Here is a 22678-nt window from a genome sequence, read left to right as displayed (position 1 = left end):
TTCAACTCTCAGACTGTAAAAGAGTATCCTTTTTGCAGTCTAGTTAGTGTCACACTTTTTGCATTTTTGTGCTTTTTGTTCGTGATTTCACTGTTTAAAACGACCCCCAAGCATAGTGCTGAAGTGCTGTTTTATGTTTTTAAGCGCAAGAAGGCTGTGATGTGCCTTAGGGAGAAAATACGTACATTAGATAAGCTTTGTTCAGGCATGAGTTATTATGGTGCTGTTGGCCATGAGTTCAATGTTAATGAATCAACAATATATACTAAATAAGGTGTCTTTACACAGAAACACACACAAAACAAGGTTGTGTATTGATCAGTTGACAAAAATGTTGTGACCAGAGGCTCGCAGGAACCTAACCTTGAAATTTCCATAGAAGCGATGGTTTAGTATTTGCTAATTCAATGTCCACAGTGACATTATAGAACATAACTGGTGCTAATAATGAGAATCGATTGTATGTTTTATCTAGGGAGAGGGGGAGAGCTATTTCCAGATTCTAGAAAGGGGCTTTCTCTGGAGCCTGTCCTATTGCCAACAGAGCAGCTTCCTTCCTCAATGTAAGGTTTCTGTTGGGAGCTGGGCACCAGTCTTGGGTGATTTGATGGACTATCACTGGTATCTTATCCTTCAGCCAGAACTTCACAAATGTTCCCCCTCTGGGAGGTCATTATTTACTCTGCCTTCCTCTCCCTGAAGAAGGTCTCTGTGAGCCTCAGAAAGGAATCTGAGTCAAAAGAACAAAGATTTTCACTGACCATCCACCCTCCCTCCTCACGCAGCCCCTCTCTAACCACATACAGGGGCATAAGTTCCCTAAGGTACCATTTGTTTGATGGATGTTTGAAAGAAGATTTAATCCCATCAGATTAGAGAAAAGCATCGCTACTTTAATACATTTCTAAACCCATCTGAATAAACAGCTGCCCAGGAATGAAAACCTCTGCTAAGAGAATCCTCTCTGCACCGCAGGGAGAGGAAACTACACTCCTGGGTTCCTGTCACGGCTGGGTCCCTGCAGCTAAAGAATCAGGGGACAGCCTGGGTTTGGTCCCTGGCTCCACCATTTCCCTGATGTGTGAGATTGGGTGAGACATTGGGTGTGAGCCAGATGCCAACTTCTCCCAGGCACAGCGTACTCACCTGCAGTGTAGAGGTATCCTCGTGGGGGTGCTGGGCAGATGAAATGAGGAATCTGCCCTGTGGTAGGTGATCAGTCAGTGATTACAATGATTAATCAATGATAACAATAACAAAGAATATCATTTAAGGGCTTCTTGAGCCATCGAACTTGCATTCATTTACTCACCAACATCCTCCCCCAAATCTCCTCTCCTCTTCTCTCTTTCCCTCCCCTTCTCTCTCTTCCCCTTCCCTTCCTTCCCCTCTCCTCTCCTCCCCTCTCCTCTCTCTCCCTCCATTTCTCCCTCATCTCTCTCCTCTCCCTTCCTCCTTCTTTCTCTTCCCTCTCTCTTTTCTCTCCTTCCTCTCCCCTTTCCTCCCTTCCCCTTTCCTCTGCTCCCCCTCCCTCATCTTCCGCTCCCCCACGCATGTTATGAGCAGCCCAAAGAGGCCAAGGAGCATAGCTGAGATAGTTTGTGACCCTTTGGGGGTTATTTCTTATGGGATAGGTCCTTAGTGAGTGCATCGTGGCATGTGAGAAAGACAAAGAATCTCATGGATCCACCCAACCCCCCATTTGCAGTCCAGAAAACTGAGAGTCTGAGAGGTTAGGTGATTTGCACAAGGTCCTGACCAGTCAGTGGTGGTGGTGTTGGGATTCAAACTGTAGCCTGTTTCACTGCAAAGCCCATTAGGTTTCTCTCTGCTGCATTGAAGGCTCAGCGGTCGAGGATGGGAGAAGGAAGAGAGATGGGCCTTCCCGGTGTGGAGAATGGCTTGGGCAAAGGCACAGAGACAGGAATGTGGGTGGCAGATAAGGGAGTTCCTAGAAGACTGTCCCGGCTTGGAGAGGCGGACAGGTAACTTGGGTTCTAGTCTTGGCCCTACTGCATTCTGGCTGTGTGACCTTGGAGAAGTGTCTCAGTGTTCCTGAGCTCTAGCTTTGCTGGCTATAAAGTGGGACCTGGCTTTTCCAGAGGTACACATGAGATAATGGGAAAGAGCACTTGCTACATTGCAAAGCTCCCCACCCAGGTGATGATTTCTACCCTGTTGTAATGTGGGGGGAAACAGGCTGCCCCTCATCCTTTCAGGCACTCTGTGCTGTGGGACTTAGGAGGGTCAAGGCAAGCTTCTGGGGGTTCTGGCTGCCTGCCCTGATATCTTTCTTTGTCTCCATAGGGTGGGAGAACGTCTATGGCTTTGACATGACCTGTATCCGGGATGTTGCCATGAAGGAGCCTCTGGTGGACATCGTGGACCCAAAGCAAGTGGTGACCAATGCCTGTTTAATAAAGGTCTGGAGACTCCTCCTGGTTGGACCTGGGCATGCTGGGAACCCAGCTGTGCCACCCTGGGAAGCCAGAGCTGGGGAGGGCCTGGAATAGAGGCAGCCCCGACATGGCCCCAGCCTGGGGAGGCAAGCAGCCTTGGCCAGAGCCTCGGGCACTCCATGGTGAAGCACAGAAGGCTGGTGCTTTCCCGAGAGCATGACTCCACGGTGGCACAGCCGAGGGGAGGGAGCCCACGGCGTGATCCCCTGGTGGTGTGAGGTGGGGCAGGGTAGGGTTGAGGGGCATCAGAGGAGAGAACACCTGGAGGGCAGGAGGGGATGCTCAGGTTTGGGAAAGCTCTTCCCTTCAGAGGCAATGTCCCTCTTAGAGAGGAAAGCAATCTGTTACCTTCACAGGTTGTGTGATCGCCCCTACACTCCCACCTCCAAGCACCCATCTGACCTGGGCCAGACAGAGCTTCCAGCCTCCCTCTTGAATGTTTTTGCTTGTACATGTTCTAAACATCTCTTCTTCCAAAGCTTTCTTCAGTGCAGATGAAGAACAGCCAGTCAGCATCCTGGGCACACCAATCCTTAATGCATTCTTATGGTTAGAGATAGAGTAAAAACTCAAAGTTCCCTTTTGCCACCCTTCCCTTCCAATCCCGCGTTCCTCCTAGAGGTAACCACGGTTTATAGATTGAACTGAGCCTTCTAGTCCTTTCTATGTATGCATTTCCATGGGTACATATATTATGTTGAACCATATAAAACTGCTGATAGCTGACTGTTTTTTATCTAGAAAAACACCAAGTCCATATGGTTCAAGCTAATACATATATAGTTGTAGGTTTTTTTAAAATGTAAAAATATGAGCTCATTATGTAAAACTTCACGAGCACCACTCCCCTTCACCCTCTTCTTGCTAAAACACACTTGTCTGCTCCGGTCCTCTACATGACTTCTCTTCTGGCAGGTGTGTGTGCGACGGGGTGGGGGCTGGAGCACTTACAGTAGGATAAAGGAGGAAGAGCCCGCAGGTCACTGAGGATGAGAGGACACTTCTGAAGGACTGATGAAAACTGCTGCTCAGCCCAGATGAGGACTGTCCTTTGTCCCTGGACACTACCTTATTAAGAAGAACTATAACCTTTGGTCCAAGCATTACTGCAGCATTTAGAAGGGACCTCAGAGGGCAAATAAAAGCAGATGAACTCTTAACAGTCTGATCAGAGGCTCCCTCTCTTCTATAACATCCTGCCTAAGTGGTTTGTCTTAGAGTCTAAGCCTAAGATTCTTCATCAACAGGGTTCTCACTACCTGTTAACTCAGTTTATTTGCAGTCCGAAAACCCCCAAAACTAAACCCATTGCCATTAAGTCAATTCTGACTCATGGAAACCCTCCCCCCACCACATTATAGAGTAGAACTGCTCTTTATAGACTTTTTTTGGCTGTAAGTTTTACGGAAGCAAGTTGCCAGGTCTTGGTCACTGATGGGTGCATTCGAACCAGCAACCTTTTGGTTAGAGGTTGAGCGCAAACCATTTCGCCACCTAGGGACCCTTACTCTAATTCCAGGCAGCAGTCATCGTGAGCAATTGTGCCCTTTTATTTCTTCCTGCCATCCCTCCATCCCTGAAGCCTCTCCCTCAAGAACAAGGAAAGCACACCTCCAAACAGGAAGTTTATTCATAGTGCAAATCATTCCTGCAACTATTGTAGAATATGTACAAATTGACCGTGTAGTTGAATTTGCAAAAATGGCACACGTCAGCCATAGCTAAACATCAGGTCCCTGAACATAATGGCTTCAGCTTGGGGACAAATTAAAATTCCTTTTCAATGCTCTTGGACCCCAAGTCCATTTCTGCCCCTGACCTCAGCCCCCACTCACTGGTTGCCTCCCCAGGCCACATTGCTCTCCTTCTTTCCTCTCCCCTATCCCAGGAGCCCTGGTGGCATAGTGGTTAAGCACTTGTCTGCCAACCAAAAGGTTGTCAGTTCGAGTCCACCAGCTGCTCCCTGGAAACCCTAGGGGGCAGTTCTACTTTGTCCTATAGGGTTGCCATGAGTCGGAATTGACTCAACAGCAAAGGATTTGGTTTTGGTTTATCCCAGATAGGAACCAGCAAGGGTCTTTCCCTTGGTTACACCTGAGTGCATCCAGGTCAAAGCAGCCGAACTTAACCAAGGAAGACAGGGCAGGAGGGGGTGGATTACAGAAATTCTGGGACACTCCTATCAAACTCCTAAGGGCTCTGACTATGTCCCAGAAATGGCATTCTGTGATTACGTCCTGCCTGCTCCCTGCTGTCTGTTAATTTTCTTCCTCCCTGTGTCTTCTGGAGAAGGATGAGGATCGTCTGTGTTTGCTTCTGCAACCAGGAGAGCCCCTCCCATCAGCTCTTGCTAATGTGCTAAGCTATGTCTTGGGGATCCTGTTGGGAAAACACTTGCCCTTCTTCAGACACTTAATTGGTATTTTCATCGCTATTAACATTGCAGAGTGTGACACTTTATTATAATTAAGACTCTGTTTTGACTAGACTTCTGCTCCGAGACATCCATTTGTAACATTATTTAGTGGTGGGGATGGCAGCGGCCAGAGGCTCTTCTGAGTCATTTATACCCTAGGAGCTCTCCCTGCCTGGGGATCACCTGAGGCTAAGTTAGTGGGTCTCCCTGAGGTCTCAGAGATGCTGCTGAGGCTGAAGAAAATCTTCCAGCTAGGGTCTGAACTCTGGACACTAACATAACTGAGTCTGAGTCTGCAGACTTAGAGTCTGGGAAACGTGTGGGCCTGAGCCCAGACGGCCTTTGTGTCTTATAGAACAGCCATAGCTGATCTCACCCTCACAGATGGCCCCACACTCTCCCCGCCACCAAAAAAAAGACCATCTGCCTCAATTGTCACCATTTTAGCATATAGCTTTATTACTTTCAGTCTTGAAGACCTTTGTTCTTTCAGAGGCCCCTATTAAAATGCAAATGTCTCCAGGACCTGTTCTACACTGTGGGCTAATCCCTGAGTTGATAGCTGACATTTAGTTGATGGATATCTGAGAGCAAGACCCTATAGAAATGGAATCCCTGATAGATGGTGTGAGTGTGTGTGTGTGTGTGTGTCTGTGTGTCTGTGTGTATGTGTGTGTGAAGCGAGGGGGTAACCAGGTCTGGATGCTTCACAAAGTCTACTTCCAGTTCTCCCTGTCTGTGCCTAGGCCAAGAAGTTTGGATATTTTAGGTCAGCCGTGGCACATCATTAAAGGTCTTAGATCCAGTGAGTGACCCAGTCTGAATAGACCTTAGGAGTTGAGTCTGGTGATGGTGCGGAGGAGGGGCCTGGGGAAGGAAAGTCTTCAGGTTTGAAGATTGATTAGTCAAACACACATTGCTGTGTATCAGGTGCTATGTTACACAAGAAGGGTACACTGACCAATAATGCGCAGTCTCTGCCCCAATGGGCTCCAGTTTGGTGGTTGGGACAAGGGTAGAGGTGAGGAGTTTGCTGAGATGACCAGGAGCAGATGGGAAGGCCAGGCTAGGCTGATGGCAGAGGAACCAAAAGAGAAAGACATCAGGGACCTTGGAAAGGGCCTGAGACCTGACTGGCTGTCCCTGACTGAGGAGATGGAAAAGTCTTGAGTGTAGACACTGTGAGCTCGGCAGACCATGCTATGCCATTAATAAAAATACAGTTAACCACGGCTTGCTCTTAGGATTCTCCAGCTGGTGGGAAATTTTGGACAGCATGTGGCTGGGAGGGGTAATGAACATTATAAAGGGTGACAGATACTGGGTCTAAAATGATCTCCCAGGCTGGAGCAACGGGCCAAACTAATAGGATGACACGTAATGAATGGGCCCTACCCTGGTGTCTCAGTTTCCTAGAACTGCCGTAACAAAGTACCACAAACCATATGGCTTATGAGAACAGAAATTTATTGTCTCACAGTTTTGGAGGTAGGAGTCTGAGTTCAGGGTGTCAATTGTGTTGATTCCTTCTGAGGCTTTGAGGGAGAAACTATTCCGTGCCTCTCTCCTAGCTTCTGGTGGTGGCCAGTGATCTTTGGCGTTCCTAGGCTTGTAGATGCGGCACTCCAATCTCTGCCTCTGTCTTCGCATGATGTCTTCCTTCTGTGCCTGTCTCCCTGTGTCTCCTCTTCTTATAAGGACATCTCTCAGATGGGATTAGAACCCCACCCCCACCCTGTACTCCAGTATGACCTAATGTTAACTTCACCGATAACATCTTTTTTTTTTAGATGACAATATAAGGGTTTGTTTTCTTTTTCTTTTTTTAAAATTGTGCTTTAGATGAAGGTTTACAAGGCAGATCAGTTTCTCATGAAACAATTAACCCACATATTGTGTTGTGACATTGGTTGCCAACTCCCTGACATGTCAACACTCCCCCCCTTCTCAACCGTGGGTTCCCCGTGCTAGCTTTCTGTCCCCTCCTGCCTTCTCGTCCTTGCTCCTGGGCTGGTGTGCCCATTTAGTCTTCTTTTGTTTTATGGGCCTGTCTAATCTTTGGCTGAGGGGTGAACCTCAGGAGTGACTTCAGAACTGAGTTAAAAGGGAGTCCAGGGGCCGTACTCTCAGGTTTTCTTCAGTCTAAGTCAGACCAGTAAGTCTGGCCTTTTTTTGTGAGTTAGAATTTTGTTCTACATTTTTGTCTGGCTCTGCCCGGGACCCTCTATTATGATCCCTGTCAGAGCAGTCAGTGGTGGTAGCTGGGCACCATCTAGTTGTGCTGGATCCCATCTGGTGGAGGCTGTGGTAGTTGTGGTCCAATCTTTCCCTTGTCTTTGGTTTTCTTCATTCTCCTTTGGTCCAGACGGGGTGGGACCAGCAGAGTAGCTTAGATGGCCGCTCACAAGCTTTCAAGACCCCTTAACTGATAACATATTTCCAAACAAACTCACTTGCAAAAGTGCTGGGGGTGGGACTTCAACATATCTTTTTGGGGACACAATTCGATCCATAACAACTGGAGTTCGGATCGGAGGCTGCTAGAAATATGTCCCAAACAAGGGGGTTGAAGGTCTGCTTTGGTCAGTATTGCTCTCAGTTTTGAAAGTGGTAGAACCCACCCAGAGAAGAAAGGCCAGGATGATGAGGGGTAAGAAATCATGACTTACAAGAAATGAATGAAAAACCAGAGGTGGTGCAGAAGAAAAGATTTAGGGAACCCATGTGAGTTGGAACAGACATTCATTCGGCATTTTCTGTGGGTGGAGTTACAGAGAGACAGTTAAGAGTGGGCTTCGTGTCTTGAAGAAGGACATAATGATTGGAGATGTCAGGAGATGGAATGAGCTACGTGCTAGGTAGTGAATTCACCATCTCCGAAGGTGTCCAAGCGAGAACTAGATGGCTGCTTACTGGGAATGTTGCAGAGAGGATTATCCATTGCATTGATTAAAGGATTAGCTCCAGGGCTGGCATTATAGTTCCATCTGATTCTGCATGCCCAACTCAGGGTTTACCAACACAGTTTATTCTTGCTTCCCCGTCTTTGTGCTCTAGGAACACAGTGTAACTTGCATTTGGAGTGACACCAAGGGGGTGGAGGCCCTCACATTCTCCTAACCCTGGAATCCCACCCTCTCCCCAGCCAGAGGGTTAGGGAGCCTCAGTTTCCCTCACAGGACAGCATGAACCACCTGATCTGATTGGCCTCCTTACACCTCCTGCCACCCACCCCTACAGAGGCAGCACTTCTCTTCAAAGTCCTCAGGATACTTTGCATCCATTTTTCCTTTATTTATCTTAGAAATATATGGAAATAAAAGCCATATTCTGTCATGTCACTTTGTCTATTCCCATTTCTTGTTCCGCACCCTCAGATTCCTCTTTCCTAATTATTCCCAACATGTTCCATCGTCTGGGTCCCGGGAGGACCACTTGGAACCATTCCAGGTATACAGGTGTCTGTCTGACTCTTACTGAGTTTTCAGGACAGAGGTCCTTGCTACACAACCCTGACAAGTGGTAGGTTCTTCCTTGAGTCTAACACCATATCACTTGGCCTCTTGCCAGGTTTGCCCTGTGCCGCTGGAGCCAGCAAAAGGCAAGTCAGCATCCTTCACATTGAAAAGAACAGCACGTTGCAAACCATCTTTCAATTACACTTGCTCCCCACACAAGATTGATTTTCAGCCGCTTGTCAGCTGAAATTGTTAAAATTATTTGTTCTTCTTGTTCTCCAGTCCCCAGCCAGAACTGAAAATTCTCACCTCGTTTCTCCCCTTTCTATTTTATTTTATTTTTTAACAGTCCAGGCTTGTTATAAATGGTCTGCACAGCTTTTAAGCACAGTCTGTAACTTTCTGTGGGTTTAGATTCTTACTCCTGAATACTCGGTGCCTCCTATTACTGGAAATTTGAATATCAAAAAATTGGGAAATAGGTAGTCTGGTTCATCAGAATCATGAGGAGGACTTGATAAAACACAGATGGCTGGGCTTCACTCCAGAGTTTCTGATTCAATACGTCTGGGATCCCCTCCTACCCCTGACCCCCAAATTTGCTCCCAGGTGATGCTGATGCTGCTCATCTGGGGACCATACCTTGAGAACCACTAGATGAAGACAAGGAGCCCTAGTGGCAAAGTGGTTAATTGCTCAGGCTGTTAACCAAAAGGTGGGCAATTCTAATCCACCAGCAGCAACTTGCAAACCCTACAGGGCAGTTCTGCTCTGTCCTATAGGAGGATTATGAGTCGGAATCGACTCAATGGCACGCAACAACAACCGATGAAGATGGCAATGCTGAAGTGGACCAGCCTGAGGCTATTCTGACTTGGTCTAGGGATGCACTGTCTAATTAATCCTTCTCTTCTCTCCTCTCCCTTCCCCACCCCTGCCAACTCCCACACCCAGCACATATACCTTCCTGATTCTGTCCTCCTCAGGTTTTGATTTAAATCCATTTGCACCATTGCCTGGGCATACCCCACCCTAGAAAGAATGGAGGAGGTAATTGGGAGGGTGTTGGGTGGGCCTGGGAAGTCACCCTGAGAATAATGAAATTCCCAGAGAGTCTGAAGACAGTGGTCTTACAGTGGAATGAATCTGTTGGCAGAGAGGGCTTTCTCTCGAGACCAGGACCCAGACCTGGTGAAATTGATGTTTCCGGCATTCTCTCTCCCCTGGGCTGCAGGAGGTGGACATTTACACAGTGAAGACAGAAGAGCTATCATTCACATCTGCGTTCTGCCTGCAGATACAGCGCAATGACTACGTCCATGCCCTGGTCACCTATTTTAATATTGAATTTACCAAGTGCCACAAGAAAATGGGGTTTTCCACAGGTGAGCTGTTTGTTGGTTTTGCAGTCCTTGCCCCTGCCCCCCTGTGTTCTAGATGCTTTGTAGGAAGGGGCTGTGGTTGGTCTCTGTTGGGGGCAAGGTGCTGCGGCATTAGTCAGGGGCCCTTACTTGGCATCTTGTAAACCTTCTGGAGCTGGGAGAAAGTATGTGTCCCCCACACTCTCGGCTGCCCAAGGAGGAGGTAAAGAAAAGCATGGTTGCATGGCCAGAACCGAGAGAGTGCATTAGGTGAGGGAGAGACAGGAGGAGGGGCCATGGATGGACCCTCCCAAGACTTTTCAAATGCACATTTGTTTAATTAATGTTTACAGAGCATATTCTATGTTCCAGACCCTGTATGAGGAGGTTGAGGATACAGAGTTGAAGAAGACTTCTATCTCCACTGCCATGCCTTAGTTCAGGACTCAATGTATCTTTTAGTGGACTGCAAACTGGTCTCTATGTCTCCTTCCTTCCTTCCCTACTTACATCCTAATCCATCCTTCATTAAGTCCCCGACTGCTTTCCCCAGTCACCACCCCTACTGCCCAGCTTCCCCTCAGAGTCCCTGGTTACCTGCAGTAGATAAACCCAAATTTCTTAGCCTGGCAATGGGAACTTCTTTGACCAGGCACTAGTCACTTCTCCAAACTCATTTCTCACCCCTCTCCTTACCAAGCCTTCTCAACCCCTGTCCCATAGCTGCCACACCACTCAAATCCTAGCCATACTTAATTCTTTGTGGTTTCCTGAACTCAGTGAGGCTTCTTAAGTCTCTGGGCTGTTGCCTATGTACACAAACTCCTTGTCCATCTGGGGTGTTCTAAGGTTGGGGGTGTAGTGGCCGTTCTCTGTCAGAAAGGTTTTGTCATCTCTCTTCCTCCCCTGCCTCTACCTCTTCAGCTGGCCAACTTCAGCACAGGCTAAGTCTTTCAGCTCTGTGGTTATTTTATCTCCCCCCTCCCTCTTGGGTCAGGGTTAAGTGTGCTTCTCAGGGCTCCTTAACACCTGTGCATATGTCTATCATGACAATGTTTAAAGTGATACACAAGCACAACAACAAAATGAAACAGTACAGAAGGGTATAAAAGTCAAAGAAAAATTTCTCTCCCTTATCCATTCTAGTCCTGCTCCTTAGAGACATATTACAATGATTTCATGTGCATCCTTCTAAAAATTGTAATGGGAGCACAAGCACATATATATCCGTGCACATTTTTTTTTAACTTTTTATTTTGGAATAATTGTAGACTCATAGAAAGTTGCCAAAATAGTACATAGAGTTTTGCAAACCCTTCTCCCAGCTTCCCCCATTGGTGGCATCTTATAGAACTGTAGTATAATATCAAAACTACACCTTTAAAGAACATAAATTGGATCATAGTATACACAATGCCCTCTGTTACTTTTTCTTTATTTAACAATGTATCTTGGAGAAACTTCCATAACATTTCAGAGGTATCTAATTTCTTAAACAACTAACAAGATTCCACTGTAGGATGGACCACCATTTATTTAACATTTCTATCCTTTTTACAACCATCAGTCTTTTCCATGAGTAGGTGGATAGGGTCACATTTCTTTGATCTCTGCATTCTTGGCTCTTAAAACAGTTCGTAGTAGGTGTGAAGCAAATCTCTATTAAATGAATATATGACCATTTGTATATTGTCTATTCATGTGAAGTCTTCCTGGGAATTGGGAGCAAGTTGCCTGAGGGTGAGTGTGTGTGGGTGTGTGTGGGTGGGTGTGTGTGTGTGTGTGTGTGTGTGGGTGGGTGGAGGGGGGAAGGGGTGAGATGAGTTTTAGCTGAATTTGAGAATATGATTATTCAGTTTCTGAAGTCATTGTGATAGTGATCCTTTTTCACCTGTGGACAGAAGGGGCAATCAGTGTCTTCTGGCCACCAAGACCAGAGTCTTCTGGTCTCCATGTTGCCCAATTTGAGTCTGTGCCCTGGAGCAGTTGAGCCAATGAAACGTACTCCAAGTCAGAAAGAGAGAGAAAGTTTATTAGGAGGTGACACCAATGGAGAGTCTTACAGCAACGCAGGCTGTCTTTTTGGAGTCCTGCAAGGCAATTTTACATTAGAGCTTATATATGATTTTTTTTATAAGAGTTAGAAGTGTCTTTTGGCACGTCACCCACAGATGACTGGATGAGTTACACATTACAAGATAACTACAAAAGACTCTTTATCAGACTAAAGAGATACATGCCAGACATCTCCTTATCAGGCTAAAGATTTACAGACTGGACATCTGGGCTCCAATCTCTGTGTGGGGTGTCTTAACCCACAGGTGGCCAGACAGAGCAAAACAAATTCATTAACAAAGCTATGAAGAAAGGAGAAGGCAGGCAGAAAAAAAACTTATAGGTTCATCATGGTGTTAATTGTATCAAGCTCTCAATCGCCCATTTTGAAAATGAGAAAACATGCTGTGGAGTATTAGGGTCACGTCCATCATTAGGCCAGTGTTGGTGTATCACTGATTGGAGAAAACACGGACCCCTGACCCTGGTCATTATCAGCTGATAACTTCAGTAGTAGGGCAGCAGGCAAGCTGATCTTCCTTGTGGGCCAGAACAGCCAGGAGGAGGGAAGGAGATTTTTATCTTGACCAAGGCGGGGTAACCTTCAGCCCACAATGGTGAGGGAGTGAGGGCAGTGAGGGAGCTGAGGAGGAGCCTGCTTGAGGACCATGGTTGTGATTGAACACTAAGGATAGAGCCATGGTGGCTCCAGGATGATGTTAAGTCAGGCCTTCTGCTGCTGCTGGTGATGATAAAGTCAGTGGGCAACAGCATTCTGGAAAGATTTCTGGTTTCTAAAGCCTAGGACTATAGTCCCTTAATACAGCCCCCTCAGCTGGGACCCTCCTTTCTCTCAGACAATCTATTTCCTGTTGCTCAGGTCAAACAGATAGTCTACTAGACCCCCTGTCTAGAGATGATCCTGGCTTTGGTGGCAGGGATGACATTCCTGATGCCCTCACATGGAGGAGGGTGCTTGGTTAAGCTCAAGTCCAGAATCAAAGAAGTCTTCTCTCGGCTGCCTGGGAGGTGGTGAGGATTTGTCCTCAGTGTTGAGGTCTCCAACCCATTGGCTCATTTCCTTTCTATTCCTTTGTCTCACTCCAGCCAAATCCACACAAGTCCCCATGAAGAGGAATGATGAGGAATATGTTTTATAATTTCGAAGACCATGGTTCTAAATTGTTGTGTGAGCCTGCTCCTCTGTCCCTTTGCATTCAACAACAAAAAACCAAACTCGTTGCCGTCGAGTCGATTCTGACTCATAGTGACCCTATAGGACAGAATAGAACTGCCCCATAGGGTTTCCAAGGAGCATCTGGTGGACTCGAACTGTCAACCTTTTGGTCAGCAGAAGTAGCTCTTAACCACTCTACCACCAGGGTTTCCAGTTATAGCATTAGGCCCTCCGTTTTGCACAGAATCCCAGAAACTTAGGTTCTGAAAGGATTTTCTCAGGTCTTGTATTCCTTTGCTTCCTATGATTTAGTTCAGCAGTTCTCAAAGTATGGTGCCAGATAAGTAGCATTAGCATCACCTGGGAATTTGTTATAAATTTGTTAGAAAATTCTGGGAGTGGGGCCCAGCAATCTGTATTTTAATGAGCCCTCCAGGTGATTCTGATGGAAGCTCTCTAGTCTGAGAACCACTTCCTTAATTCAAGACTGCCCGGAGCAAGATGGTTGGGAATTTGACCAATTTTAACTCCTTTCGGGAAGGCAATTCCATCTCCTCACTAAGGTATAGCCTCTTGTCTGTCTAAGACTTCAGGCCTTTGGCTGACATAGCTCCCTTGCTGCACAGTTCCCAAATTGGTAGAGATCATGGGAAAGAAAAGAAATTCGTTTAGCTGCCTTCCCAGATACCTTGGGGTGTCAGTGTGGGGTTTTGCTGTGGACATGTAGCAGATTTCTTTTCTGGTTAGTGTGGGTTTGACAGTGGATGATCTATGACGACCCCCTGCACTCTGACCACAAATAGAGTATTTCCTTTTTGTCTTTAAGAACCTCAGATGCACAGAATTATATTAATCATAATCCTTGGTTCATGATATGCTGTCATCATTGGGCCATGCATGGCTTACTTTTTTATTTATTAAATCAATCGATTTTATTTATTAAATGATTTAATAGATTAGTAAATTCTTTATCAATATAAATATTTATCATTTTACTTATTAATATCAAACCAAACCCACCGCCACTGAGTTGATTCCGACTCATAGCAATCCTATTGGACAGAGTAGAACTGCCCCATAGGGTCTCCAAGGAGCCGCTGGTGGATTCGAACCGCCAACCTTATGGTTAGCAGCCATAGATCTTAACCACTGCGCCACCAGGGCTCCTTACTTATTAACATGATTTATTTATTGATTGATATAATGATTTATTTATTTGTTAATGTAATGAACACCTGTGAACTCACCACCTAACTCAATAACTAGAATGTAGACAAAGTAATTTTTATTAGACTGTAAATAGTACCTAGAAATAAATTTATTATATTTATTAGACTGTAAGTACATTTATTGATATCAAGAAGTAAACTATTATTAATTAGAATAGAAATGTTAATGAGAAATATATTAATAACTAGGATGTAAATATATTATTAATATATAATATAAATATTTTATAATTATAATGTAATTATTGTAATATAAATATTAATAACTAGAATGTAAATGAATTAATCCATATTGACATAATAAGCCACTGTGAGCTAAACGGCTAAAGCATTACCCATACTTTTGCATTTACCTGAATGCTCCACTCTATTCCACCCTCATATTTCTCCTCCAGAAGAACATTCTCCTGGATTTTGTGTTCCTTATTCCCTTGCCATTTTTTTAAAGTTTTATCACGTGTGTGTATGCCTAAACAATCTATTGTTCAGGCTCACCTGTTTTTGAACTTCATACAAAGTGTCTCGTGCTACGTGACCTCTCCCCATCAGTCCCCAACCGAGTTTTCCAGCTCAGCTCAGCCCAGCTGCAGCTGGCTCTGGGGCGCGCTCAAAGGTACATCATGTATTGTGCAGCTTGAAAATGATCCCTGTTAATGGCTCTGGTGTCTGCAGCTCCAGGCGGAAACCATCTCAAATGGGCACAGGCAGCCAGGGTTCCAGGCTGTGACAGTCAGCGGGCACAGCTGGCCACCCCCACACCCCGCCAACGTCCTAAGCAGGGGCAGGGTGGGAGGGAGGGATGGTAGGTATAGAAATGGGAGCCAGGAACCCTGGGGCTGCTGTGCTGTTTCATCCCGGAGAGCTGTGTGGTGGGTGGAAGGGCAGTAACCTGAGCAGCAGCAGGCCTGGGTTTGAGTCTTAGTTCTGCCAGTAATCAGCAAGATGACCTTGAACAAGGTACTTTCTGGACCTTGGGCTCATTATGTGTGACATGACTGGGTTGTGCCTGGATTGTCTGATAGGCTCTTTCCAGCTTTGACATCCGGAGACATTGAGTCATTTTCTAAGGTCAAAGAAGCTTTTTGTATATAATCAATTCCCCACAGAACTTGTGACTGCCTGAAGCATATAATTCCAAATTTATAGCTAGAAAATTTATTAAACCCCAGAAATAACTACCAGCCATTTAGCCATTCAGAAGTGAAACAAGATTCTATGCTCATTCCAAAAGCACCAGGAAAAACCTTCTTGTGAATGACTCTCATTTGTTCTCATAGCTCCCTCTGCTCCCTGTCCCCATCCTTGATCACAGCTCCCACTATACTATCTTGATATTTACCTGAGTGTCTTCTTACATAGGGTGCAGGGTCTGCATGGGGCAAGTCCCAGTACATTTTGACTACTGGTTCCCAAATTTAGAACCGTATCTGCTTAAATAAATGAATAATGAATGAATACATGCATTCGCACTTGGAATGCTGTTGGCAGTACTGACCATGCTCACTTCAAAATAGAGAACAAAAACTGGCTATAATCTAGAACCCAGAAACTATGATGGGGAGGGGCTCAAGGGAGGGAGAAATGGGGAAGCTGGCATGTGGGGTCAGAGTAATAAGAGTAGGAAGGCATCTTCAGACTAGGGAAAGCTGAAGGCCAGTTATACAGTCTTGATGGTTATAGATGGGGCTGGGGAAGGGAGGGAAAGATGTGTTCACTGGTGAAGAGAATTCTAGATGTCGTCCACAGCCATTTGTTGAGTGCTCATCACTGTGCAAAGCACCAGCCTGTATACTTCTCCAGACATTTTTCCAGACATTTTAGACCACTAGAGTGAGGCAGCACGCCTTTACAGACTAAAGCCATAGTTTACAGACAAAGTCATATATCACGTTACATGATGATTAAATAACTACCTAGTGCAATGGCTTAGCCCTCGTGGTGCAGTGGTTAAAGACCTATGGCTGCTAACCAAAAGGTTGGCCGTTCAAATCCACCAGCCACTCCTTGGAAACCCTCTAGGGCAGTTCTAAGTTCTACTCTGTCCTATAGGGTCGCTATGAATCGGAATCGACTCGACAGCACAGGTTTGGTTTTTTGGCTTGGTTTAGTGCAATGGCTCAGAAATACCCTAACGGGTCCATAATATGTTATAAATGGGGTAGGCATATAATTTATCTTTCAATGAAAGATGCTTTGGAGAGTGAAAGGGAGAGTTATTAATAATTATGCAAGGACAACAGGTGTAAACTGGAACTGTCTTGGGCAGAACAAAAGGTTTGGGCATCCTGAGCATAGTACACTTTCCTCTTTATCATTTTATCTCATCCCCACAACACCTCAAGGGGTAAGTATCACCATCCACACTCTACAAATGTAGAAAAAGAGCCCCAGGTTCAGAGCTCAAGTATGTGGCCAAGTGGAGACTGGACCCTGGACCTGTTGTTTCTAATTAAATATTCTTTCCACTGTATCTACAAAGAGATATTGTTAGATGTGTAAAGATGGGCTTTATGCATAGATTTCAACCCTGACTGTGTATCTGCATCACCTAGGGGAAGATATAAAAGTCTTGACAAGCCTATCCCCTCTCAACCTCCCGTAATCACGGAATTTGGATCTCTTGGTTTAGGGTTGAAACATCTGAATTTTAATATGTTTCTCCGGGACACCCTAATGGATATCTAGGATTAAGAAAACTGTTTTAGACAATTAGTCCAAGGAGCCCTGGTGGTGCAGTCATTAAAACAATCAACTGCTAACTGAAAGGGAACGGTGGTTCGAAACCACCAGAGGCTTCACGGGAGAAAGATGTGGCGGTCTGCTTCTGTAGAGATTTACAGCCTTAGAAACCTATGGGGTCGCTATGAGTAGGAATTGACTCGATGGCAGTGGGTTTGGTTTGGTTTAATGGATCCACGATTGAAATGAGGTTTTTAGGGGGAGTTTTTAGCCTTTTGATGTTGGTGTCAAGGAAAAAACACCACTTTCTTCCAACCCAAGGCTGGTAAGTCTTTTGGGGCCACCATCAGAGGCAGACTCCTGGGCTTGGTGGCTGGTGAATCTGAGCCTGTGGAGTCTCTGGGATTCTCATGAGGCATCTGATTAGGTGACAGAAGGAGGCTGCTTGAGTCCCCTTGCCTGACAGTCTTTAAAAACAGGAGAGACACCTGTCTGTGCTGGTGTAGGTGGCAGTGGGGGTGAGAGTGCCGTCAGTCATGAACTGACATTCTCTGCATATATCTGGAGTCTCTCCTTTGACAATTTATTTAGATGTAGTTGGCAGGAAGGGTGCTGGGAGCAGGTGGACTTTGTCTGTAGACAGCAGTGTGTCTTAGAGGCCAGGAAGGCTGGGTGGATTTGGGGATTCAGGGTTGGAGGCCCAGATTGCGAGTTCATGATCCTCCTCTCTTTCCAAATGCACGGGCTGTTCTTTCTCCCCCTGACCCTGAGTTTGCATTGATTTCCCAAATGCTCACATCGAAGGCTACTCGAGTCTCTATCCAAACCACTGACATTTGATCAAGCCAATCCATTGAGAAGGGCAAAGAAAGGCAGACTGTTCAACTGTTTACCTCTATTAAAAAATGAGGTTTAAAAGAATCTTGGAGATCACTGGGTCCAACATAAAAAAACAGAAAACCAAACCTGTTGCCATCAAGTTGATTCTGGCCCATAGAGACCCTACAGGACAAAGTAGAACTGCCCCCATAGGGTTTCCAAGGAGCGGCTGGTGGATTCGAACTGCCAACTTTTTGGTTAGCAGCCGTATCACTTCACCAGTGTGCCACCAGGGCTCATCTGATCAGTAGTTATTGTGTGAACACTCTGGGAGTGTTCATGTGATTGTGGGACAGCTCTAGGTTTTCCTGGTGAATTTAAAATCTGCTTTCTAGTAATTCGCAGTGATTGGCCTTAGTTCTGCCACCAAAGCCACAAGTAAGGCCACATATAACTTTTTCCATGCGATAGTTTTTCAAGTGTCTGAAAGACATTTACTATGTTCTCCCCAAGTATTCGTATCTTTAGCACCGGTCCCAAGCAGCAGCATTAGTGTATCCTGTATCCTGGTGGAGGAAGGTAAGAGCATGAAGGGCCAAGAGGAACTTACTATAAAATGGGTTCTTCTACCATCCACAGGTTCCAAAGGCCCCAGTATAGTAGAACATCTATGGTACATTGAAGTGTCTGTCACAAAATCTCTGCTCTTTGTATTCTTACCTTCACTCATTTATTCAACATGTACAGCTCTCCCGAGAACAATGGTAGGCACTGAGGATAGAACAGTAAACAAGGATGGCATGGCGCCCATGCTTATGGAGATTGTAGTCTTATGGAAGACGAAAGCAAGTGGAGAGAAAAAAAAGCATTTATACTACAATGTGAAAAACACCATGATAACATAAGTCCAGGGTGCTGCAGGAGCACCTAACCCAGGCTGGGTGGTCAGGCAAGGCTTCCCATAGGAAGTGACTTTGAAGGATGAGAAAGAGAGTCTGGGGAATAGGAAGGGGAAAAGTGTTCCAAAGACAGATGCTGCTGGAGAAGATGACCCACATAAGACAGACCCCTAACATTTAGCTGTAGAATGTGTCATGTGCTAAGAGGAGAGGGATAGCATTACTGGCAAATACAGAGGGGTGCAAGCATCAGTGTGGCTTTGGCTTATGCAGGGTGAGTGAGCTGTGGACCAGCGTTGGGGCTGTGGAGTGAGAATCATGCTCCGTATCTTTTTTATCCGGTTAGGAAGTCAGAGGGCACAGCTGAAGCCTTGTGGCAGGCTGGGCCAAGGGTGCTAGGTTCAGTTCCAGAGCACAGAGAAATGAGCAGGGAAAGATATTTGTAGGATTGAAGAGGAAGTACATGGGATGTCAGTGGAACTGGAGAAACTGGTTTAGCTGTGGAGTTTAGTACATGTATCAACGATGTCATTCAACGGGAGGTAGGATGGCCTACAAATCTTTGTCCCACTCTGTCAAATTAATTAAAGACAGTAGCATTTTGAAATTCACTTGTGTTGATGAGTGTATTTGGTGAGAGTGTTTTCATCATCCACTCTTTGGTATGAACTTGTTATATCAGATGTTTTTCTTCTGACCCCTAGCTGAGCTCAGCAATACTGAGGGACTGTGAATTTGATGGGAAGGTGAAGTCATTGGGGGTGAGTGGGGGCTCAGGTGGGTACTTGAAGGCAGGCTGCAAGGACTGGGCACCTGACCCAACAGGAGTGTTAGAGGATTCAGTGAGTCCCAGGGGAAACCCAGAAACCTCTACCCTAGGTTCTGGCCTCCACCTTTCTGGAGACAGTTTCTCTCTGATTCTTCCTTCTCATCTCTCCTGTCCTCGGCCCTTTTATAATAGCCCCTGATGCCCCCTACACCCACTGGAAACAGACTGTCTTCTACTTGGAAGATTACCTCACTGTCCGGAGGGGGGAAGAAATCTACGGGACCATATCCATGAAGCCAAATGCCAAAAACGTGGTGAGTGTTGAGGCAGCCTCTGTGTGGGCTAGGGTCAGAGAGGAGAAGGGACCCACGGAGCTGAGTCCCACGGAGCTCCTTTGAATGAACCCCTTGCCAAGATTCTTAGTACCTTGAGCACAATCAGGAGAGTTACTGAGGGAGGCAATAGGAAGGTGGGTTTGGGTGTGCCTGGGCATAATTGAAGGACCCCAACCTTGGCCCCTCAAAACTCAGGAACTAGAGATGTTCTCTAGGTCTCCTTGCGGACTATTTCTCTGCCTTGAGGACAGCATCCAGCTCTTTACGTGAGGGGCTTTGAGAACAGAGGATGTTGCCCTGGGTTTTACCTCCTTTAGCAGGAACTGGGCCAAGAAAGAACAGTTTCTGCTGCCCTGAAAGATGTTGGTTCACATTTCTTCAGCTAGCCGGGTGGGTTGGAGCCCATGTGCTCTTCTTTGAGCAACCCTGGGTGTGGGCATGTGCATTAAAAGACTTAGAATGCTTTCAGGGTTATGCCACAGAAGACTCAACCACCTACTTTGTTTTCTCCAAGATGAAATCAGAGGGAACATTTTTCTATTATAAAAGGAAGGATTTTAGTTAGAAATCAAAGAACTTCCTCTGCGGATAATGAAACACTAGAAAAACTCCTGAGAGCTGTTGGGAGGATCTCCTTAGCTAGAAAACATTAAGAACACAATAGCCACTCATGCCTCTGGCTGCTGGGCGGAGACCTGCCTGGAGGGAGGAGGTGCCGTGTCTTAAGTTGGACCCAAAGGGGTCTGGGGTATCTTGGATGGTCTGTTAACAGCTCAAGGAAGTGAGACTCATGCAGGAAGGCCAGAAAACAGGTAGAATTTAGTACTCACAGATCCTGGAAAGGAAATGACAGCACGCCTACATGAAAGGCCACACAGGTGGTTGCACCTGGAGATAAGGTAACAACAAGCTGGATCTATATATAGGAGAGGGCTTTAGTGTGACAATCAGGGTGATGTCTCTGGGTTAGTTCATGCTGAAGTCTTATTGGTCAGTGTAAAGTTTCCCTGGGTGGTGCAAACAATTTGCCCTTGGCTACTAACCCAAAAGTTGGTGGTTCAAATCCACCCATCAGTGCCTGTCTACTTCCATAAAATTAAAACACAAAACAAAACAAAATGCAAACCCATTGCCATTGAGTTGATCTGACTCATGGGAACTGCATGTGTTCCAGAGTAGAACTACTCCATAGAGTTCTCTTGTCTGTAATCTTTACAGAAGCAGATCATCAGGTCTTTCTTCTGCGGTACAAACTGTTTGTGCCACCCAGGGACCTTAAGATTACAGCCACTGAAAACCCTATGGAGTACAGTGCTACTCTGACATGCATGGGGTTGCCATGAGTTGGAATCGTCTCGACAGCAACGGGTTACAGGTAGAGCATTAATGAGGGAATAGGGAGAAATTTTTGTCACAGGAAACCATATAGGTGGGTGGGGTGAGGGATAGCATTAGAGCCCAAGACTGTTGAGAGGTTGTGTGATAAAATAGGACCAGGACTGGCCATGTCAGAAAGTGGAAAAATTAATGGATGCTGAGGCAGTGAATTATGTAGGCCGAACAAATTGGCCTATGACACACTATGACTTCCTACCCAGACCAATGCTGTGACCCTTTGCTCTTTCTTTGTAGCGGGACCTTGATTTCACAGTAGACTTGGATTTTAAGGGACAGCTGTGTGAAACATCTGTATCTAATGACTACAAAATGCGTTAGCACACGTGGGAAGCTGCAGAGAGCAAGCAAGAAAAGCAACTCTCACCTCGGTTGGTTGCACTTGTACCAAGGAAAACTGTTTGCAGGACTACATGCTTGAAACCTGGAGTTGTAGACTCTGCGTGGAAGACTGGTGAACTCATCAAGGCCCCCGTGGGCCCTGCCTCTGGACAGAGAACCTCCGGCTCCTGGGCTCTGCTCGGGGAGCCCTTCACAAAGGCTTTGTTGTCACCAACAAAGAAAAACCTTGAGTGCTGTGGCTGGTTCCCCAAGGATGGAAAAGTACACATGTATACCCATTGTCCTTCTTAACTGTGAATCTCTGGATCTTCCAAGTTTTGCATGCTGCAGGCATCTAGGACAGACTGCTTCCACTAGAACCTGGAGACGTAGTGTCTTTGATAGCATAAGCGAGATTATCTGTCTGTGTGGTGGCGTGTGCGTGCGTGTGCGTGCCTACAGCATATATATTAGTTTATTTACCCACGGCAGCTGTATATGCATGCATATACAACCAAGTGGGTATACTTATGTGTTCATTCTGAGGGGTGTGGACGCGTGTGCGCGTGTGTGTAGAATATATATTACTCTCGGAGGAGATTCTGTTGCTTTCGAATAGGAATTTGTTTTGTGATTAGTTCCTCCCCCTTCCCCATACCTTAACAAATGTTAAGCAGCTGTGAAATGTTCTCTGTATTAGCTCTGGTCTCCTTTTGATTAGACCGTGGCTCTGAACCCTGAGATAGACCACGCACCCTGTGGGCGCTCAATAAATATACATGAGAGTGAAGCAAGGGGATGTCTGTGCTCCTGATGCTCTGCAGGGGGCAGGTTGGGGATGGAAGTCAAAGGCCACAATGGAACAGAAAATCCAAGGGAGCAGCACCTACTTGTGTTCATACTTGCTCCCTGAAGGTAAGGTCCACAGTAGAAGGAGCTGTGGAGTTGGGACTGGCCTAAGAGCTTCTCATCTGCAGACTCACAGAGGGCTGGGAAGAGGGTCCTAGAGTGCAGATGGGGGCACAAGAGCTAACTGAGAATGCTCCAGAACAGGAGGCAGTGTTTAGCCCAGAGGGAAGCCAAGGTCGAGAACAGGAGGATCTGGGATGGAGATGGGCATGGGAGGTGCCCCTGTTGGAAGGATGCTACATGCAAACCTCCACTGCCAGATGGGTGGTGGTGGAAGCTAAATAATAACCTCAAACCAAACCAGACCAAACCCCAACACTCCACCAGGCCTGGCAAAGTACATTTTCTTCCCATCCTACAGATATTCTGTTACCACACTCTGGCTGAGGCTAGACGT

General features: G+C 46.1%; 1 protein-coding gene across 1 annotated transcript in view; it reads left to right on the top strand.

Annotated features, from left to right (window-relative positions):
- PRMT8 (protein arginine methyltransferase 8) overlaps nucleotides 1-22157 on the top strand; it is a 113114-nt gene extending 90957 nt beyond the window's left edge. The window contains exons 7-10 of the mRNA XM_004381177.1: nucleotides 2308-2423; nucleotides 9568-9718; nucleotides 19514-19635; nucleotides 21289-22157. Coding sequence (XP_004381234.1) covers nucleotides 2308-2423; nucleotides 9568-9718; nucleotides 19514-19635; nucleotides 21289-21372 — 473 coding nt within the window. The 3' untranslated portion in view covers nucleotides 21373-22157. The remainder of the gene's footprint in view (nucleotides 1-2307; nucleotides 2424-9567; nucleotides 9719-19513; nucleotides 19636-21288) is intronic.
- Nucleotides 22158-22678: the final 521 nt, after the last annotated feature.

The sequence above is a fragment of the Trichechus manatus genome, unplaced genomic scaffold, assembly GCF_000243295.1.
Source record: "Trichechus manatus latirostris isolate Lorelei unplaced genomic scaffold, TriManLat1.0 scaffold00081, whole genome shotgun sequence".
NCBI lineage: Eukaryota > Metazoa > Chordata > Mammalia > Sirenia > Trichechidae > Trichechus > Trichechus manatus.
The sequence above is the reverse complement of the archived record's forward strand: the minus strand, read 5'-3'. Positions and strand labels throughout refer to the sequence as shown.